This window comes from Palaemon carinicauda, chromosome 2 (assembly GCF_036898095.1).
Source record: "Palaemon carinicauda isolate YSFRI2023 chromosome 2, ASM3689809v2, whole genome shotgun sequence".
In the NCBI taxonomy this organism is placed as follows: domain Eukaryota; kingdom Metazoa; phylum Arthropoda; class Malacostraca; order Decapoda; family Palaemonidae; genus Palaemon; species Palaemon carinicauda.
The window spans coordinates 4,649,835-4,666,985 of record NC_090726.1 but is presented as its reverse complement, the minus strand read 5'-3'; the positions used below and the strand labels follow the sequence as shown (position 1 = coordinate 4,666,985).

At 42.6% G+C, this 17,151-nt stretch overlaps 1 protein-coding gene across 4 annotated transcripts in view; it reads left to right on the top strand.

The window, feature by feature from the left end:
* LOC137623065 (multidrug resistance-associated protein 1-like) overlaps positions 1 to 17,151 on the top strand; it is a 232,330-nt gene that overhangs the window by 189,867 nt on the left and 25,312 nt on the right. For all 4 annotated transcript variants that reach the window (XM_068353716.1, XM_068353726.1, XM_068353733.1 and 1 more), the window contains exons 27-28: positions 10,620 to 10,709; positions 10,880 to 11,044. In XM_068353716.1, coding sequence (XP_068209817.1) covers positions 10,620 to 10,709; positions 10,880 to 11,044 — 255 coding nt within the window. The remainder of the gene's footprint in view (positions 1 to 10,619; positions 10,710 to 10,879; positions 11,045 to 17,151) is intronic.

Below are 17,151 nucleotides of genomic sequence, written 5' to 3'. Positions count from 1 at the left end.
GACACCTCTACTCTAGTGATAGCGGAGTCCCTGCGGACTTTGGGAAGGAGACTCCTCTCTGTCTCAACGGTCAAAGGCTACTGCTCAGCTTTGAGCTTAGCCTTTAACGGGAAAGGAGTTGCCTCTTCGTGGGAGATGTCTATCCTTATACGGAGTCTCCAACATACCTGTCCTCAGTTGGAGGTTAGACCATCTACGTGGAACATGGTCAGCTTACTGCGATCTCAGAAAGGAGCAGCACCTTTGATGCAGCTGTGTCAGACGTCAGTTCTTCACCTGGCACTTGGGATGACCTTCCTGCTCGCCCTAACCTCGGCCAGAAGAGTTAATGAATGACATGCCCTTTATTATGACATTGAGGTCTCCCATTCCAGGGTTGGGGACAGGTAATACTTGACTTCATTCCTGAGTGTCTCCAGACCTAAAAATCCGGCAGCAACGGATCCGAGATTCGAGCCCTTCCAAATTAGGAGTTTTCATAGTGTAACCAATGATCCAGATCAACTGGTACTTGGTCCAATGAGGAGCTTGAGGTGCTACCTCAAGAGAACTGCAGGAACTTGCCCCAAGTTGCAGCACTCTTCGTCAGCACGGGGAAGGCCTTGAGAAGGATCACCAAGAACACGATCTCTTCATGGATTCGCAAGGTCGTAGACTGGACGTTGAATCCTGATCCTTCTCCTCAGACAAGGAGACCTAGAGCTGATGACGTTAGGGCCATAAGTACGTCCCTATTGTTCAAGCGGGTGTGTGGAAGCGTCAGACAACCTTCACCACCTACTAAATCTTACCTACAAGATGTGACCCACAGGAACATGGAGACGTTCTCCATTGGCCCTGTGGTGACTACACAACAAACTGTTTAATCACCTCAGTCTCCTTGATGGACAAGTAGCAGATAGTGGAGGGCAGAGGTTATCCGAGATTAAATCTAGGATGAATGAAAAGAATGACTGGCTCTTTCTTTCTTTCATCGTCCTCTCTCTCTGCGGGAGCAGCACCTACAGTACTCTGCAAACTGGTCACCTCTGTCTGCAGGGAAAACCATTTTCCTTGTATAACCTGGTATAGAAATATATACTTGTATCCCCATACCCCCCTGGCAAGGGGGAATTGGGTAACATCTATGGTTGGTTCACGGATTCCTACATTTCTGAGAACTCTTACCCAGGCTAGTCGCACCGCTAGTATCACACAGATTGCTAAGGCCACTAAAGCGTAGTATTGCACATACTGTAGGTTTAGCAAGGTGTCAGGGTTTTCCCCCTTGTACGTGCATACCATGAAGGGGGGAAAACCCTGAGTCAAAAGCCAGGCAGATGGTTGGGATTCTACCCACCTTAGAGGGGAGTCTTCCCTAATAAAGAGCAAAAGGGTTTGTATTTATTGCTAGAACAAATGACAAATTTAAAGAAATTTGCTCTTTTCCTAAAGATACAAACCTTAAGCACTTTACAGTACAGTGAACCCTCGTTTATCGCGGTAGATAGGTTCCAGACCCGGCCGCGATAGGTGAAAATCCGCGAAGTAGTGACACCATATTTACCTATTTATTTAACATGTATATTCAGACTTTTAAAACCTTCTCTTGTACGTAGTACTGTTAACAAACTACCCTTTATTGTACAGAACACTTAATGCATGTACTACAGTACCCTAAACTAAAATAGGCACAAATATTAAAGGCGATTTTATATCATGCGTTTCCTAAACACGCCAAAAAGCACGAAAAAAAATGGCAACCAATGTTTTGTTTACGTTTATTTCTGATCATAATGAAGAAACAAACGCATTTACACATCTGTGTATAGATTAGTTTTTGCATCGATTATATTGATTATTCAGTACAGTATGTTGATTTTGTTATTACCAATGTTTTACTTAATTTTTCTTAGGACTTCCAAATGAAATGTTTTTCTTTATGAAGCCGCCTGAAACGACGGCGTAATAAAGTACGCTCAGTAAACAAACGAAGGCATTTAACGCGCATGATGAAAGTGATAAATAATGATATTACAGTAAAAACTTTTAGAAAATATGTTATTACAAATATTATTTACCGTATCTATATAAAATCATACATACGTAGCAAAGCAGGAAAACAATTTCAGAGAGAGAGAGAGAGAGAGAGAGAGAGAGAGAGAGAGAGAGAGAGAGAGAGAGAGAGAGAGAGAGAGAGAGAGAGAGAGAGAGAGTGAGTGAGTGAGTGAGTGAGTGAGTGAGTGAGTGAGTGAGTGAGTGAGTGAGTGAGTGTGTGTGTGTGTGTGTTACGTACGTAAATGTAAATTTAAAAAAAAAAATAGCCCCATTTCATATAAAATAGGTTATTACAAATATTTTACTTTATCATATTACAGTACAATAGTCTCTATAATACTGTAAAGTTCAGTACAGTATGTTGTTGTTATAGTCGTGGCGATGAAATTCTCACGAAACAAAAACACGGCATTCAATTACAACAGCTGATTCATTCTCTCTCTCTCTCTCTCTTCGTGTTATACAATACAGTACTTACATATAGATGAAGAAACTAAAATTAGTTTTCTTAGTGTCAATTAAATACGAAATGAAAAAATTATGCCGAGTTTACATCCATTTCAATCGTTGCTAAAAATACGGCATCCGATTTCATCAGCAAACCACTATTTTTTGGGAAACATCATTTTATTCTAGAAAATTGCTACTCTTTAAATAGTTAATTGCACATTAAGAAAGCGTGTACTTTTGTTTTTAAATTTGGGGTGTTTTAAAAATCGAGTCTTGTTGACTTCTTTTTGTTTTACTTTTGGGTGTGATTAGATCAGCTGATGTCTAGCTGCCGCTCATTTCTTAACTTATTCAAACCGTCTACAGTATACAGTTGATACAGTTGTTATAACCTATAAAAATTTGTTTGTTTATTACATTTAAAACAACACACACACTCTCTCTCTCTCTCTGTGGGCTACTTTTCACTACCTCCCATTCCTTACCTCTCTCTATCTCTCTAACAAATGATATCTTTGTTGCTCCTCAAAGTTTCATTTATATTGAAAATCAATCATGATTCAATTTTCCTTACTTTCTCTTATCTCGCACCATCGGTCACATCGCGGTATTTTCGAAATTTCCGGAAAATCCGCGATATATATGTATATACATGCGTTATGAAAAAAGTCCGCGAAGTGGTGAATCCGCGATTGTCGAACCCCGAAGTAGCGAGGGTTCACTGTATACAAATTTAACCTGCCATCACGTATCCCCTGGTAAGTCCTGTCTGCAAGCAAGAGTGACGATAGAACACAGGTGTGTGTGTGTGTGAGCATGGTAGATGGTACTGACCCCTATCCCCGCTCACTAGCGATGGGATAATTAATCTTGTTAAAAGTCTTATGGCTAGTCTTCCTGCTACGCCAAAAGTATATTCCTTAATAAAGAGCTCAACATTTGCATTGTTAGGAAAAAATGGATTTTGAAGCAAAGCGAAAAATCTAATTTTGGGTGAGATGGCCATGTCGTCCTAATGGAAGGTTCCTATAGGTAGCTTTCTAAGGGATATTTGACTACAGTGATATTCCCAGAGAATTTGACCTTTGGGTTTCCAGAATTCTAACTCCTGGCACAAATATCCTTAAATTTTCTTAAGGATATCGCATAAAATCAGGGGACGTGTATCTAGATACGACACATGGCAATCTTCTCCCCGAATAGCGTTTTCGCTTCGAGGGGGAAAGTGGCTAAACTGAAGGGGAGCTGCTATCAAGGTTACCCTTCCTCCCATACTATTACATGGCTCCAAGATGGCGCTCATTCCTTGTAGCATTGAGCATGGTGTTACAGATATAGTAGTTTCGGGAGGGATCTTGCCTAAGCCTTTTTCTTATAAGGAAAAAGGAGGGCGGGTCCATCAGGACAACATGGCCATCTCACCCGAAAATAGATTTTTCGCTTTGCTTCAAAATCTGTTTTTTGGGCTCAAGCCATGTCGTCCTGATGGAAGAGTACCAGAGAATTACTTGAAAGTACTGTATCTGTGGATTTTCATAAGGGCCTTAACCTTGGGACAATTTTTTCTATGGTCAACCGGACCATTGAGACATATGACGTTACCATTATACGTCACTACCACTAATCATGGAACAATGTTAGGGCTTCCTGCCCCCTGCAGGGAAGAGTCATACTAGACAGTAGAAAAGGGGTCTCAAGGTTTGCATATATTGTATGAACTAACATAAGTATCAACTAGATATACAAAAGTCTCACAGTTTGTATATGTTGCCGGAACAATAAGTATCAACTATATCTATTGTTTGTAAGCATACAATAATATGAGGTTTACTTAGGTAAATAAGTAAGAGAACTCTGGCTATATTTATTGTGCTAATTGCAGGGCGAAATAAGATGCAGTTACACTCTAATAGACATTTAAATAGAATAAATGAATAATTGGAATAACAAGTGTAACATGTTAAGGGAATTATACGTACAACATAGACAGAAAAGGTTTTCTACCTGAAAAGGAAGAAATGATTAGTGCCACTCTGAATTTTGAAAATTTTGATAAAATTTTCAATATAATTTTCTATAATGTTGTATACTATCCACACTGCACAATGTACACACGGCACAAGTATTATCTGTATAATTCTACACCTGAGATTTTGAACAGTCTTAGTGTCACCATGGTGACACCCACTTAAAAGGTATCGCACTGGAAATGTCAACACGTTTCCATCCTAATTGATAGTCCTAATCAATTCACTGTTCATCGCAGCACTAAACAACAGGTTTTAATACACTACCTGCCGCCACCACATATGCTTCAGTTCGTGCACTTGCTTTGCATAATGTTTATAGAACACTCTGGATGACTTCCATCCAGTATATGAGCAAAGATGCTCAAAGTCCATATACTGAAAAAAGTTCAGTGGTGAAGCAATTTTTCTTGGATCATGACCTGCAGGTGTACTGTCCGGATCCGCTCTGCGAATGAAGTAGGTAAGCTTTGCCCTCAGTTGTTTTAGGAATAAGTTTGATCCTGAAGTTTCTCCTTTGAAGAGCTGTCCTCCCCTGAAGTCTGAAGTTCTTCGAAGATAGACCTTTAGACATTCTACTGGACACAGAAAGACATCTTCCTTTAGAGGGCAGATTCTCCAGGGATCCCATCTCTTAGTGGGTAGCTCGTTTTTGGCGAGAAAGGTTGGATCAGGAAAGAGATTCAGTTTTCCCACTTCTGTGAACTGAATGTGGCCCTCGTTTCTTGATAGGGCTACTATGTCACTAACTCTAGCCCCTGAGGCTGTAACGAACAGGAAAATAACTTTTTGGGTTAGATCCTTAAGAGAACAATCTTCATTGTTCACGGTTGAAGCATAATGTAGGACCTTGTCCAAGGACCATGAAATGGGCTTCGGAGGAGCTGCAGGCCTAAGTCTAGCGTATGCCTTCGGGATCTTGTTAAAGATTTCGTTCGTCAGGTCCACTTGAAAGGCATATAGAAGAGGTCTAGTCAGTGCCGACTTACACGTAGTTATTGTGTTGGCTGCCAGACCTTGTTCATGAAGGTGGATAAAGAAGGACAGACAAAAGTCAATTGAGATTTCTTTCGGTCCTTTTGCTTTAACGAAAGCAACTCACTTTTCCAAGACGATTCATATTGTCTTCTAGTTGACTTGGCCTTGTATTCTTCTAAGAAGTCTATACTGCCTTTTGAGATCCCAAATCTTTTCTTAACCGCTAAGGCGAGAAAATCATGAGATGAAGGTTTTGGGTTCTCTGTGATGAAGCAAAGACAGTCGACTTCTGAACCCGGTAGAGGGACCAGCCTCAGCTTCAGTTCCATCACTAGAGGGAACCAGTTGCTCTTGGGCCACTTGGGGGCCACTAGAGCTGCCGTTCCCTGGAAGGATCTCAGCTTGTTGAGGACCTTCAGCTGGAGATTGGTTGGAGGGAACAGGTAAATCTGGGTCCATTCTTTCCAATCGAGGGACATGGCGTCTGTTGCCTCTGCCAGAGGGTCCTCGTATGGGGCTACATATCAAGGTAGTTTCTTGTTGTCGCTCGTCGCAAAGAGGTCGATCTGCAGTTCCGGGACTTATTCCAAGATGAAGGAGAATGAGTCTGCGTCTAGGGACCATTCTGACCCTATTGTCACATTGCAGAATCGTTGTAGGTGAACTGCTGATAAGTGCTATCTCTTCTTTGTCGCTAGACGAAAGATGGCTAATATCACATGGTTGATATGGGGCGATCTCGAGCCTTGTCGGTTCTGACATCTCACCATCACTTCGCTGTCCAAGATCAGCCCATGGACTTAACTTTGATGGGAGTGACCTCCCCATCCTTCCGTCGAGGAATCCGTGTGGATGGTCACCGATGGTGGAGGTAGTTGCAAGGGTACAGTCCTCGTTAGGCTCTTGGCCTTTGACCACAGCTTGAGAAGTGATCGTAGTAAGGTCGGTATCGGTCTTTTTAGATCTCTTCGAGCGTTTGATGCATATCTTCTCCAGACTCCTGACGCATCTTTCTGCTGTGCTCTTAGCACTGAGTCTGTTACTGCTGTGAACTGGAGAGAACCCAGTACTCTTTCCTGTTGGCGTCTTGAGATCTTGTCGGATTTCAGTAGTCTCTTGATAGACCCTGCGATCTCCCTCCTCTTCCCTGAGGGAATGGAGAGGCGGTGTGACCCCAAGTTCCAATGGATTCCCAGCCATTGAAACTCTTGAAGTTAATCTTGAATCCCAGATGTTCCAGGAACTGGATCACTTTCTTGGATGCTTGTAGACAAGATGTTTCACATACTGCCCACACCAGCCAGTTGTCTAGGTACGATGCTACCTAAACACCATCTAGGCGTAGTTGTTGAATGACTATGTCTGCAAGTTTCGTGAAGATCCTTGGGGCTATTTTTAGTCAGAAGGGCATGGCTCTGAAGACATACTTTTTCTTCTGTAACTTGAATCCTAGGTAGGAGGAGAGGGGGCGACTGACTGGAAGGCGTCAGTAAGCATCTGCCAGGTCTATCGAGACTGTGAACGCCCCTTTGGGTAACAGGGTCCTTATGTGTTGAAGGATTAACATCCTGAACTTGCTGTTTTCTATGAACTTGTTGAGTGGCGACAAGTCCAGAAAAACTCAGAATCCTTGGGAATGCAAAACAGCCTTCCCTGGAATTTGATGGACTTTCCTTTCCTTATAACCTGCTTGCTCAAGAGCTCTAAGGTATATTCTTCTAATGAGGGGGTGGAGTGTTGGAAGAATCGAGGAAATGATGGTGGAGACTTTGAGGCGATGCCCCACTTCTGGAGAAGGTTCCTATTCTCCGTGGTGGCTTTCTCAACTACCTGTTTGACTACTTCGTTGGGGAAGAGGTCTTTACCCCAGATGTTAGAAGATATCAGCTTCCTGGGTTCGTGTTTCACTGTTGCAGCAGCGAACACGAACTCTCTACAGGCTTTCCTAGCCTTCATGAAAGCATACAGGTCCTTTACTAAGGTGGACAGATGCATTTTGGCCAGGACCATGAGCATGTCTGGGGGTACTTCTTTGGCTTGCACACATCTCTATGCAGTTTTGTAGGGATAAGGATGCAGCAAGTCTCTCCTTCATCTCTTGTTCCCTGCCCAAGAGAAAGTCAGAAAGTTTAGGGATATTCTCGCTAAACTGTCGTCCAGCGATGTCTGCATCCAATTTCCCTACTGAGAAGGTTAGGTGGACTTCCTTCCATTTCTTCTCTTCCATGGGCAGGGCTAACGACAGAGGCTTACACTCTTCTAGTGTGGGGCATGGTTTGCCTGCCTCCACTGCTTTGGCAACAGCTTTAAATGCCTTCTACGTAAAGGGGAAGGCTATTGAAGCAGGAGCAAGAAAGGTAGGGTGTTTCTTGCTCAAGGCGGACACTTTCAAGTTTGAATAGCCCGCCCTTTTCAGGCTACTTAACAAGAGAGCCTGCGCCTTATCGTGGTTGAAAACCATGACCTCCTTTGGTTCCGTCTCCTCTTTTGGCGCTGGCTCATGCTTCAGTCGAATGAAGCAATCAGGGTAAGCGTTAAAAGCTTGGCCAAAACTGGATGTCGTCTAAGGGGACGGTTCCCATCTTCTCAGAGATGTAGAGCTTGACATTGGTAATCGGGTTATACTCCGTGTGTCTCGAGGGATTCGTCTCGGAGCAGGGTGGGAAGTCTTGGACTCTCAAGTCGCTTGTAAGACCCTCGGGATGACAAACGACAGCGCCCAACATGGCACCTCCGGTGACAGGCCACGCTCCATAAAACACATTAAATTATACTACAGTAATTTCACTGTGAGGCAGGAGCTAAAAGTTATACATTGTAAAGATTAAAATACTCAACTTTCCAGAGGCAGAAGATGCTGAGGATTGCATATTAAATCCTCTCAAAAATGATAAAGAACGTTAGATAACAGGGAAAACCACGGTGCGAGATCGCTACTAAATAAGGAATGAGCGCCATCTTGGAGCTATGGAATAGTATGGGAGGAAGGGTAACCTTAATAATGGCTCCCCTTCAGTTTAGCCACTTTCCCCCTCGAAGCGAAAACGCTATTCAGGGTTAAGATTGCCATGTGTCGTATCAAGATATACGTCCCCTGATTTTATGCGATATCCTTAAGAAAATCTAAGGATATTCGCGCCAGGAGTTAGAATTCTGGAGACCTAAAGGTCAAATTCTCTGGGAATATCACTGTAGCCAAATATCCCTTAGAAAGCTACCTATAGGAACCTTCCATCAGGACACGATGGAAGCCAATTTTTTGTGCAACCAAAGAAGACACAAACCTAATGTGTTTCTCGAAAGTAAATTTGCTGTCGGGAATCACACCTAAAATTCTAAAATAGTCATGCAAAGTTAAAGAAACATTATTAATGGTGAGATCTGGATGTTGAGGAGCTACTGTCCTTGACCTACTTACAATCATACTTTGAGTTTTGTTAGGATTCAACTTCATACGCCATAATTGGCACCATGCACTCATTTCAGCTAGATCTTTATTAAGGGATTCAGCAACCCCAGATCTACATTCAGATGGAATTTATGCAAAGAGAGTAGCATCATCTGCATAAGCAACAAGCTTGTTTTCTAGGCCAAACCACATGTCATGTGTTTATAGTATAAAAAGTAATGGGCCAAGAACACTACCCTGAGAAAAACCAGATATCACATTCCTATACTCACTATGGTGCCCATCAACAACTACTCTTTGCGATCTCCTACTTAAAAATTCAATAATGATGCTAAGAAATGACCCACCCACACGCAACTGTTTTGAGTATGAAAACAAGGGCCTCATGATTAACATGGTCAAAGGCAGCAAGGTGTCGATGTCAGTGATTGCTGCTGGGTGGTTGGGGAGCCCCACCCACCTGAGAGGCCCAAACATGGAACAGAGGATTCCTGTCCAAGTGCGCCTACCTGAGCACTCCTGGTCATGCTTCCACGAATGCTCTCCTGTGCGTGTGCCCATCAGCATTCCTGTGTGCACAGCAACAAGCACGCCCCTGTTCACATGCCCTGTCCTGCTTGTGTGTTCAATCCTCAGAGTAGATAATTGTAAATAAAGATTTGGTTTTGTTTAAAAGAGTTAGATTCAAATTTTCCATATCACGATGGTATAGGAATACGCTAAGGTTCCACTGATTACTAAAAGAGAACCAGATGTGTGTACAGTATTCCAAATTAGATTCATAAGAAAGATTTTTTTTTAGTTTAGATTTTGACAATTTTACCCTATTATTGCTATACTGCATTGAGTAGCATTGTCCATCCAACCATGGTAAAATGGTATTCAGCAAATGAATTTCAGGAAAATTAACCTAATTTTGAAAATAAAATAATTTCAATGTTTACATGAAGTATATTAGTTCCCACCTACTGACTGATACTAACTTTTCTTTGTAATACTGTACCTATAACTCAGATGAATGAGAAACCAAGATGGCAGCAGCAGCCACTGGAGAAACCCATTATTTACAACTAGCAAACCATCCTAAAATCCATTTTTCTGTTGGTAACAAAGAATAGTATTTACTGTATCTTTATAAGATTTTATTTTTTACTGATTGAATAGCAAAAGGACTTTAAATAAATATTGAAATCATCAGTTTTATTTTTAAAAAAATTAGGTTTATTGCCTATGTAAGATGTATTATATTCTATAGAGTTATGTGCCTGACTACGTCTTTTGTGCCAGTAGTTGCACCCAGTTTTTAAACATCTGCTATACCTCTGTTCTTGCTCCTTGTAACTTCCATGGAGCCATGGCTGTGCCTTATGGCCAAAAATCATAAATTCAATCCAACCTAAGCTTATAGAACATTGTTTTTTATGGTTTTATAAGGAAACTAAATGTAAGATCTTAGATGATATCGATAAAATTAATTGAAATGAGGAAATGTTGAATGCTCTCAATTAATCCAAATTAATTAAAATTAAAGAAAAAAGTTTTTACAATGTCTGAACTTTACTAAAAACATTACCAACAAACTAAATAGCAATGAGAACCAAAAATTCTTTGGATTGACCTTTTATCATCAGACTTCTTCTTAGACCCATCTACTGATCCCTCTAATTTTTTAGCAACCACTACAGGCATAAAAACATTATATCATCATCTCATTTCAGGTAACTTTCATTATGAACGCAATGATCAGACACGCTTGTGAGGTAGAAGCCAACATTGTCTCTGCAGAGAGAATCCAGGAATACATAAAAGTATGGCAATAGCCTTGCAGTTGAACTGTAGAAATATGTATATAAATTATTAACCAAACCAATTGCCATGTGATACATCTAGTTTGTTATAAGATATTTCATTTTATGTTTAAAATATTTTTACTTCTTGGTTAGATCAACCAATTATGCTGTTCTCATTAATTTATTAGGAAGAACAAGAAGCACCTTGGACTACTGATAACACAAAGACAAGTCCTTCAAAATCATGGCCAGATAACGGATGCATTAAATTCTTCAAGTATCAGTCAAGGTACAGACCAGGTCTTGAACTAGTACTGAAAGGTATAACTTGTGAAGTCAAAGCCGGAGAAAAGGTAAGACTACATTTTCATAGCCTCTCTTAATTTATGATATTTAAAAGTAGCATTATAAAACGGATTTTGAGCGAAGCGAAAAATCTATTTTTTGGTGAGATAGCCATGTCGTCCTGATGGAAGGTTCCTATAAGTAGCTTCCTAAGGGATATTTGACTACAGTGATATTCCCAGAGAATTTACTTTAAGGTCTCCAGAATTCTAACTCCTGGCGCCAATATCCTTAAAATTTCTCTTAAGGATATCACATAAATCAGGGGACGTATATCTTGATACGACACATAGCAATCTTCACCCCGAATAGCGTTTCCGCCTCGAGCGGGAAGAGTGGCAAAATAGAAGGGGAGCCGCTATCAAGGTTACCCTTCCTGAAATACTACTATTGAGTATCTAGATGGCGCCGTATCCAAGATGGCGCTTATTCCTTGTAGCATTGAGCATAGTGCTACAGATATAGTGGTTTTGGGAGGGATCCTGCCAAGGCTTTTTCTATAGAAAAGGAGGGCGGGTTCATCAGGACGACATGGCTATCTCACCCAAAAATAGTTTTTTCGCTTCGCTCAAAATCCATTTTTTGGGCTCAAGCCATGTCGTCCTGATTGAAGTTTACCAGAAAGTTCTGTATCTGTAGATTTTCTTAGGTGCCTTAACCTTGGGACAATTTTTTTCTATGGTCATCCGAACCATTGAGATAAATGACGTTACTGTTATCTGTTATTACCACTAATCATAGACAATGTAATTGCTGCCTGCCCCCTGCAGGGAAGAGTCATACTAGACAGTAGAAAATCGTCCTCAAGGTTAGCATATATTGTATGAAAAAACATAAGTATCCACTAGATATACAAAAGGTCTCACGGTTTGTATATATTGTCGGAACAATCAAGTGGCAAATATATCCATTATTTGTAAGCATACAATAATATGAGGTTTACTTAAATAAATAAGTAAGAGAACTCTAGCATAATTAATGTGCTAATTGCAGGGCGAAATAGGACGCAATTACACTCTTAATAGACATTTATTTCAAATAAATGACCAAATGGAATAACGAGTGTAACTAATGTAAAATGTTAAGGGAATTATATGTGCAAAGTATACAGAAAATATTTTTCTCCCTGAAAGGGAAGAAATGATGAGTGCCACTCTAAAACTGAAAATTTTTATAAATTTTCCCAATATAATTTTTGTAAATGTTGTATACTATCAACACTGTGTACTATGTACACGCGGCACAAGTGTTATCTGTATAATTCCACACCTGAGATTTTAAACGGTCTCAGTGTCACCATGGTGACACTCACTTAAAAGGTATCGCACTGGAATTGTCAACACCTTTCCACCCTAATTGATAGTCCCAATCAATTAACTGTTCATCGCAGCACTATATGACAGGTTTCAATACACTACCTGCCGTCACCACATAATGCTTCAGTTCGTGGACTTGCTTTGCGTAGTGTTTGTAGAACACTCTGGATGATTTTCATCCAGTATATGAGCGAAGACGCTCAAAGTCCATATACTGAAAAAAGTTCAGTGATGAAGCAGTTTTTCTTGGATCATGACCTGCGGGTGTACTGTCAGGATCCGCTCTGCGAATGAAGTATGTGAGCTTTGCCCTCAGTTGTTTTATGGATAAGTTTGATCCTGCAGTTTCTCCTTTAAAGAGCTGCCCTCCCCTGAAGTCTGAAGTTCTACGAAGATAGACCTTTACCCTACTGGACATAGAGAGACATCTTCCTTCAGAGGGCAGATTCTCCATGGACCCCATCTTTTAGTGGGTAGCTCGTTCTTGGCGAGAAAAGCTGGATCAGGAAAGAGATTCAGTTCTCTGACTTCTGTGAACTGAATGTGGCCCTCATTTCTTGATAGGGCTACTATTTCACTAACTAGCCCCTGAGGCTATAAAACAGGAAAATAACCTTCTGGGTTAGATCCTTGAGAGAACAATCTTCATTGTTCACAGATGAAGCATAATGTAGGACTTTGTCCAAAGACCGTGAAATGGGCTTCGGAGAAGCTGCAAACCTAAGTCTAGCGCATGCCTTTGGGATATTGTTAAAGATTTCGTTCGTCGGATCCACTTGAAAGGCGGTAGAAGAGGTCTAATCAGGGCCGACTTGCACGTAGTTATCGTGTTGGCTGCCAGACCTTGATTATGGAGGTAGATAAAGAAGGACAGACGGAAGTCTACTGAAATTTCTTTCGGTCCATTTGCTTTAACAAAAGCAACCCACTTTTTCCAAGACAATTCATATTGTCTTCTAGTTGACTTAAGACTTGTATTCTTCTAAGAAGTCTACGTATACTGCCTTTTGAGTTCTCAAATCTTTTCTTAACCGCTGGGGCGAGAAAATCATTAAATGAAGGTTTTGGGATCACTGTGATGAAGCGAAGACAGTTGACTTCTGAACCCGTTGAGATAAAGCTGGGTTCAGTACAAGGACCAGCCTCAGCCTCAGTTACATCAGTAGAGGGAACCAGTTACTCTTGGGTCACTTGGGAGCCACTACAGCTGCCGTTCCTTGGAAGGATCTCAGCATGTTGAGGGCCTTCAGCAGAAGTTTGGATGGAAGGAACAGGAAATTACAGGTCAATTCGTTCCAAACTAGGGACATGGCATCCGTTATCTCCTCTAGAGGGTCCTCGTATGGGGCTACATATCGAGGTAGTTTCTTGATGACGCTCGTCACGAAGAGGTCGATTTGCAGTTCCGGGACTTGTTCCAAGATGGAAGAGAATGAGTCTGCGTCTGTGGACCATTCTGACTCTTATCGGCTTGAGCCTTAGTAGAGCATCCGCTGGCACATTGCAGATCCTTTGTAAGTGAACTGCTAATTGGTGCCATCTCTCTAGACAAAGGATGGCTAATATCACATGGATTATATGGGACGATCTCGAGCCTTGTCGGTTCAGACATCTCACTATCACTTCGCTGTCCAAGATCAGCTTGATGAGGGCTGATCTGCGAGGGGAGAGTTTTCCAAACGTCAAAAGGACTGCCATGGCTTTCAAAATGTTGGTGAGAAAGGCCTTGAACAGAGATGACCAAGTCCCTTGGACTTTCCTTTGATGGGAGTGAACTCCCCATTCTTCCGTCGAGGCATCATGTGGATGGTCATCGACGGCAGAGGTGGTTGCAAGGGCACGGTCCTCCTTAGGCTCTTGGCCTTCGACCATGGATTGAGAAGTGATCGAAATAAGGCTGATATCGGTCATTTTAGATCTCTTCGAGCGTTTGATGCGTATCTTCTCCAGACTCCTGACGCATCTTTCAGCTGTGCTCTTAGCACTGGGTCTGTTACAGCTGCGAACTGGAGAGAGCCCAATACTCTTTCCTGTTGCCGTTTTTAAATCCTGTCAGATTACAATAGTCTCTTGACAGACCCTGCGATCTCCCTCCTCTCCCTTGAGGGATTAGAGAGACAATGTGACCTCGGGTTCCAATGGTTTTCCAGCCATTGAAACCCTTGAGCTGGAGATAGTCGAGACTTCTTGAAGTTGATTTTGCATCCTAGATGTTCCAGGAACTGGGTTACTTCTTTGGATGCTTGCAGACCAGCTGTTTCGGATGCTGCCCGCACTGGCCAGTTGTCCTGGTACTCAGCTACCTGAATAGTTTCTAAGCATAGATGTTACACGACTGTGTCTGCAAATGTCATGAAGTTACTTGGGACTATGTTTAGTCCGAAGAATATGGCTCTTAGAACATACTTTATCTCCTGTAACTTGAATCCTTCGTAGGAGGAGAGGGGGCGACTGACTAGAAGGTGCGAATACGCTTCTGTCAGGTCTATCGAGACTGTGAATAGGGCCCTTATGTGTTGAAGGATTAACATCCTGAACTTTCTCTTTTCTATGAACTTGTTGAGTGATGACAAGTCCAGAATGACTCTGAGTTTTCCCGAGTCCTTCTTGGGAATACAAAACAGTCTTCCCTGGAATTTGATGGACCTTGCTTTCCTTATCACCTGTATGCTCAAGAGCTCTAGGGTATATTCTTCTAATGGGGGGGTAGAGTGTTGGAAGAATTGAAGAAATGATGGTGGAGACTTGTTCCGTTTCCATCCTAGTCCAATCTTGATTAGGCCGTGGGCCCAAGGATCGAAGGTCCAATGATCCTGAAATTGTTGGAGCCTTCCTCCTACCGGAAGCGTCTCCTTGCTTCGATTGATCGGAGGGTTTACCTCCTCGACCGCCTACCTGGGGCACCGCGGTCATAGCAACTGTGGGATGTTGTTGAGCAGGCCGAGGGGAAAGCCTAGACTTCTTCGTCTTCCTTTTAGGATGGGAACCCACATCCGGGGAAGACTTCCTTTTTAAAGAGATGCCCTACTTCTGGAGAAGGTTCCTATTCTCCGTGATGGCTTTCTCGACTACCTCTTTGACTACTTCGTTGGGAAAGAGGTCTTTACCCCAGATGTTAAATGATATCAGCTTCCTGGGTTCGTGTTTCACTGTTGCAGCAGCGAACACGAACTCTCTACAGGCTCTCCTAGCCTTCATAAAAGCATACAGGTCCTTTACTAAGGTGGCCATGTGCATTTTGGCCAGGACCATGAGCATGTCTGGGGTGCTTCGTTGGCCTGCACATATCTCTATGCAGTTTTGTAGGGATAAAGAGGCCGCAAGTCTCTCCTTCATCTCTTGTTCCTTGCACACGAGAAAGTTTAGGGAGATTCTCGGTAAACTGTCGTCCAGCGATGTCCGCGTCCAGTTTCCCTACTGAGAAGGTTAGGTGGACTTCATTCCATTCGTTCTCCTGCATGGGCAAGGCTAACGACAGAGGCCTGCACTCCTCTAGTGTAGGGCATGGTTTGCCTGCCTCCACTGCCTTGGCAACAAATTTAAATGCCTTCAACGTAAAGGAAAAGGCTATTAAAGCAGGAGCAAGAAAGGTAGGGTGTTTCTTGCTCAAGGCGGACATTTTCGACACCGAATAGCCCGCCCTTCTCAGGCTACTCGACAAGAGAGCCTGTGCCTTATCGTGGTCGAAAACCATGACCTTCTTCGGTTCCGTCTCCTCTTTTGACATTGGTTCATGCTTCAGCCGAATGAAGCAATCAGGGTAAGCGTCGTCTAAGGGGACAGCTCCCATCTTCTCTGAGATGTAGAGTTTGCCGTTCAAAATCTGCATAGACTCCGCATACGTACAGGGATTGGTTTTGGAGCGGGTCGGGAGGTCTTGGCCTGTGGGTCGCTTGTATGACCCTCGGGAGGCGATAAGTGGAGCTTCACGGACCTCTCTCTTGAATTTCGCTTCCCTTGTTTCGCCTCGTTTGCGAATGTTCTTCATTAAATCTGTAAGATGGGCCAGTGCCTGGCTCATGTTGTCCAATGGAGGGGTAGAAGGTGAAGACGTCGAGGGTAACGGCTCCGGTGCCGGCACAGATGGAAGGAACTCCGATTCGACATCGTCATCTTCTTCCAGAGGAAGAGTAGACTCCTCCTCGGGATGATCCTTTAATAGATCCTTTTCAGTGTCCATAGACACTTCCGACATCCTTACCTCCTGGTGGATGTCCATACTTTGCAACGCCTCCCTGACATCCGTCTCGATGGCAATCTGGACGCAGGGAGGTGCAAGTCGTGCTTGGGGCACAACCATTTCACAACCCGCTTTCAGGAACAGTAAGCTACGCATCCTATCGTTAGGTAGGTATGGTCCCAGAGAGTTCTTCTGGAACCCTCTTACCCACTTGCGCAGTTTTTCACGTGCTGCATCCCTCGACTCCATTGACTTGAGGTCGTCGAAACCTTCGGTCCCCAAGGTCCGGCAGATATTGCAGACCAGGGGGTCGCAACATTGCAGGAATTCGGTAATAATGGTACAGGGGGCATGAAACCGGCACGCTTTATGACCGTAGAAGTACTTACTCCTATGATTGCAGAAGATCGCATCGCATTTCATCTGGGGTTCCTCCTGTAAAGAAAGGAAAATAAAATGAGTAATGATTGTTTATCTCACATGATAAACAGATATGCAATTATTCATATTTTAATCATAATAGCTTAGGATAGTAAGCTAGAAAGAAATAGGGAAAGACACATACTTGTGTATTCCTCCCATCCAGTTGCTGTGACCTCCCCCAATATTAAAGATAAAG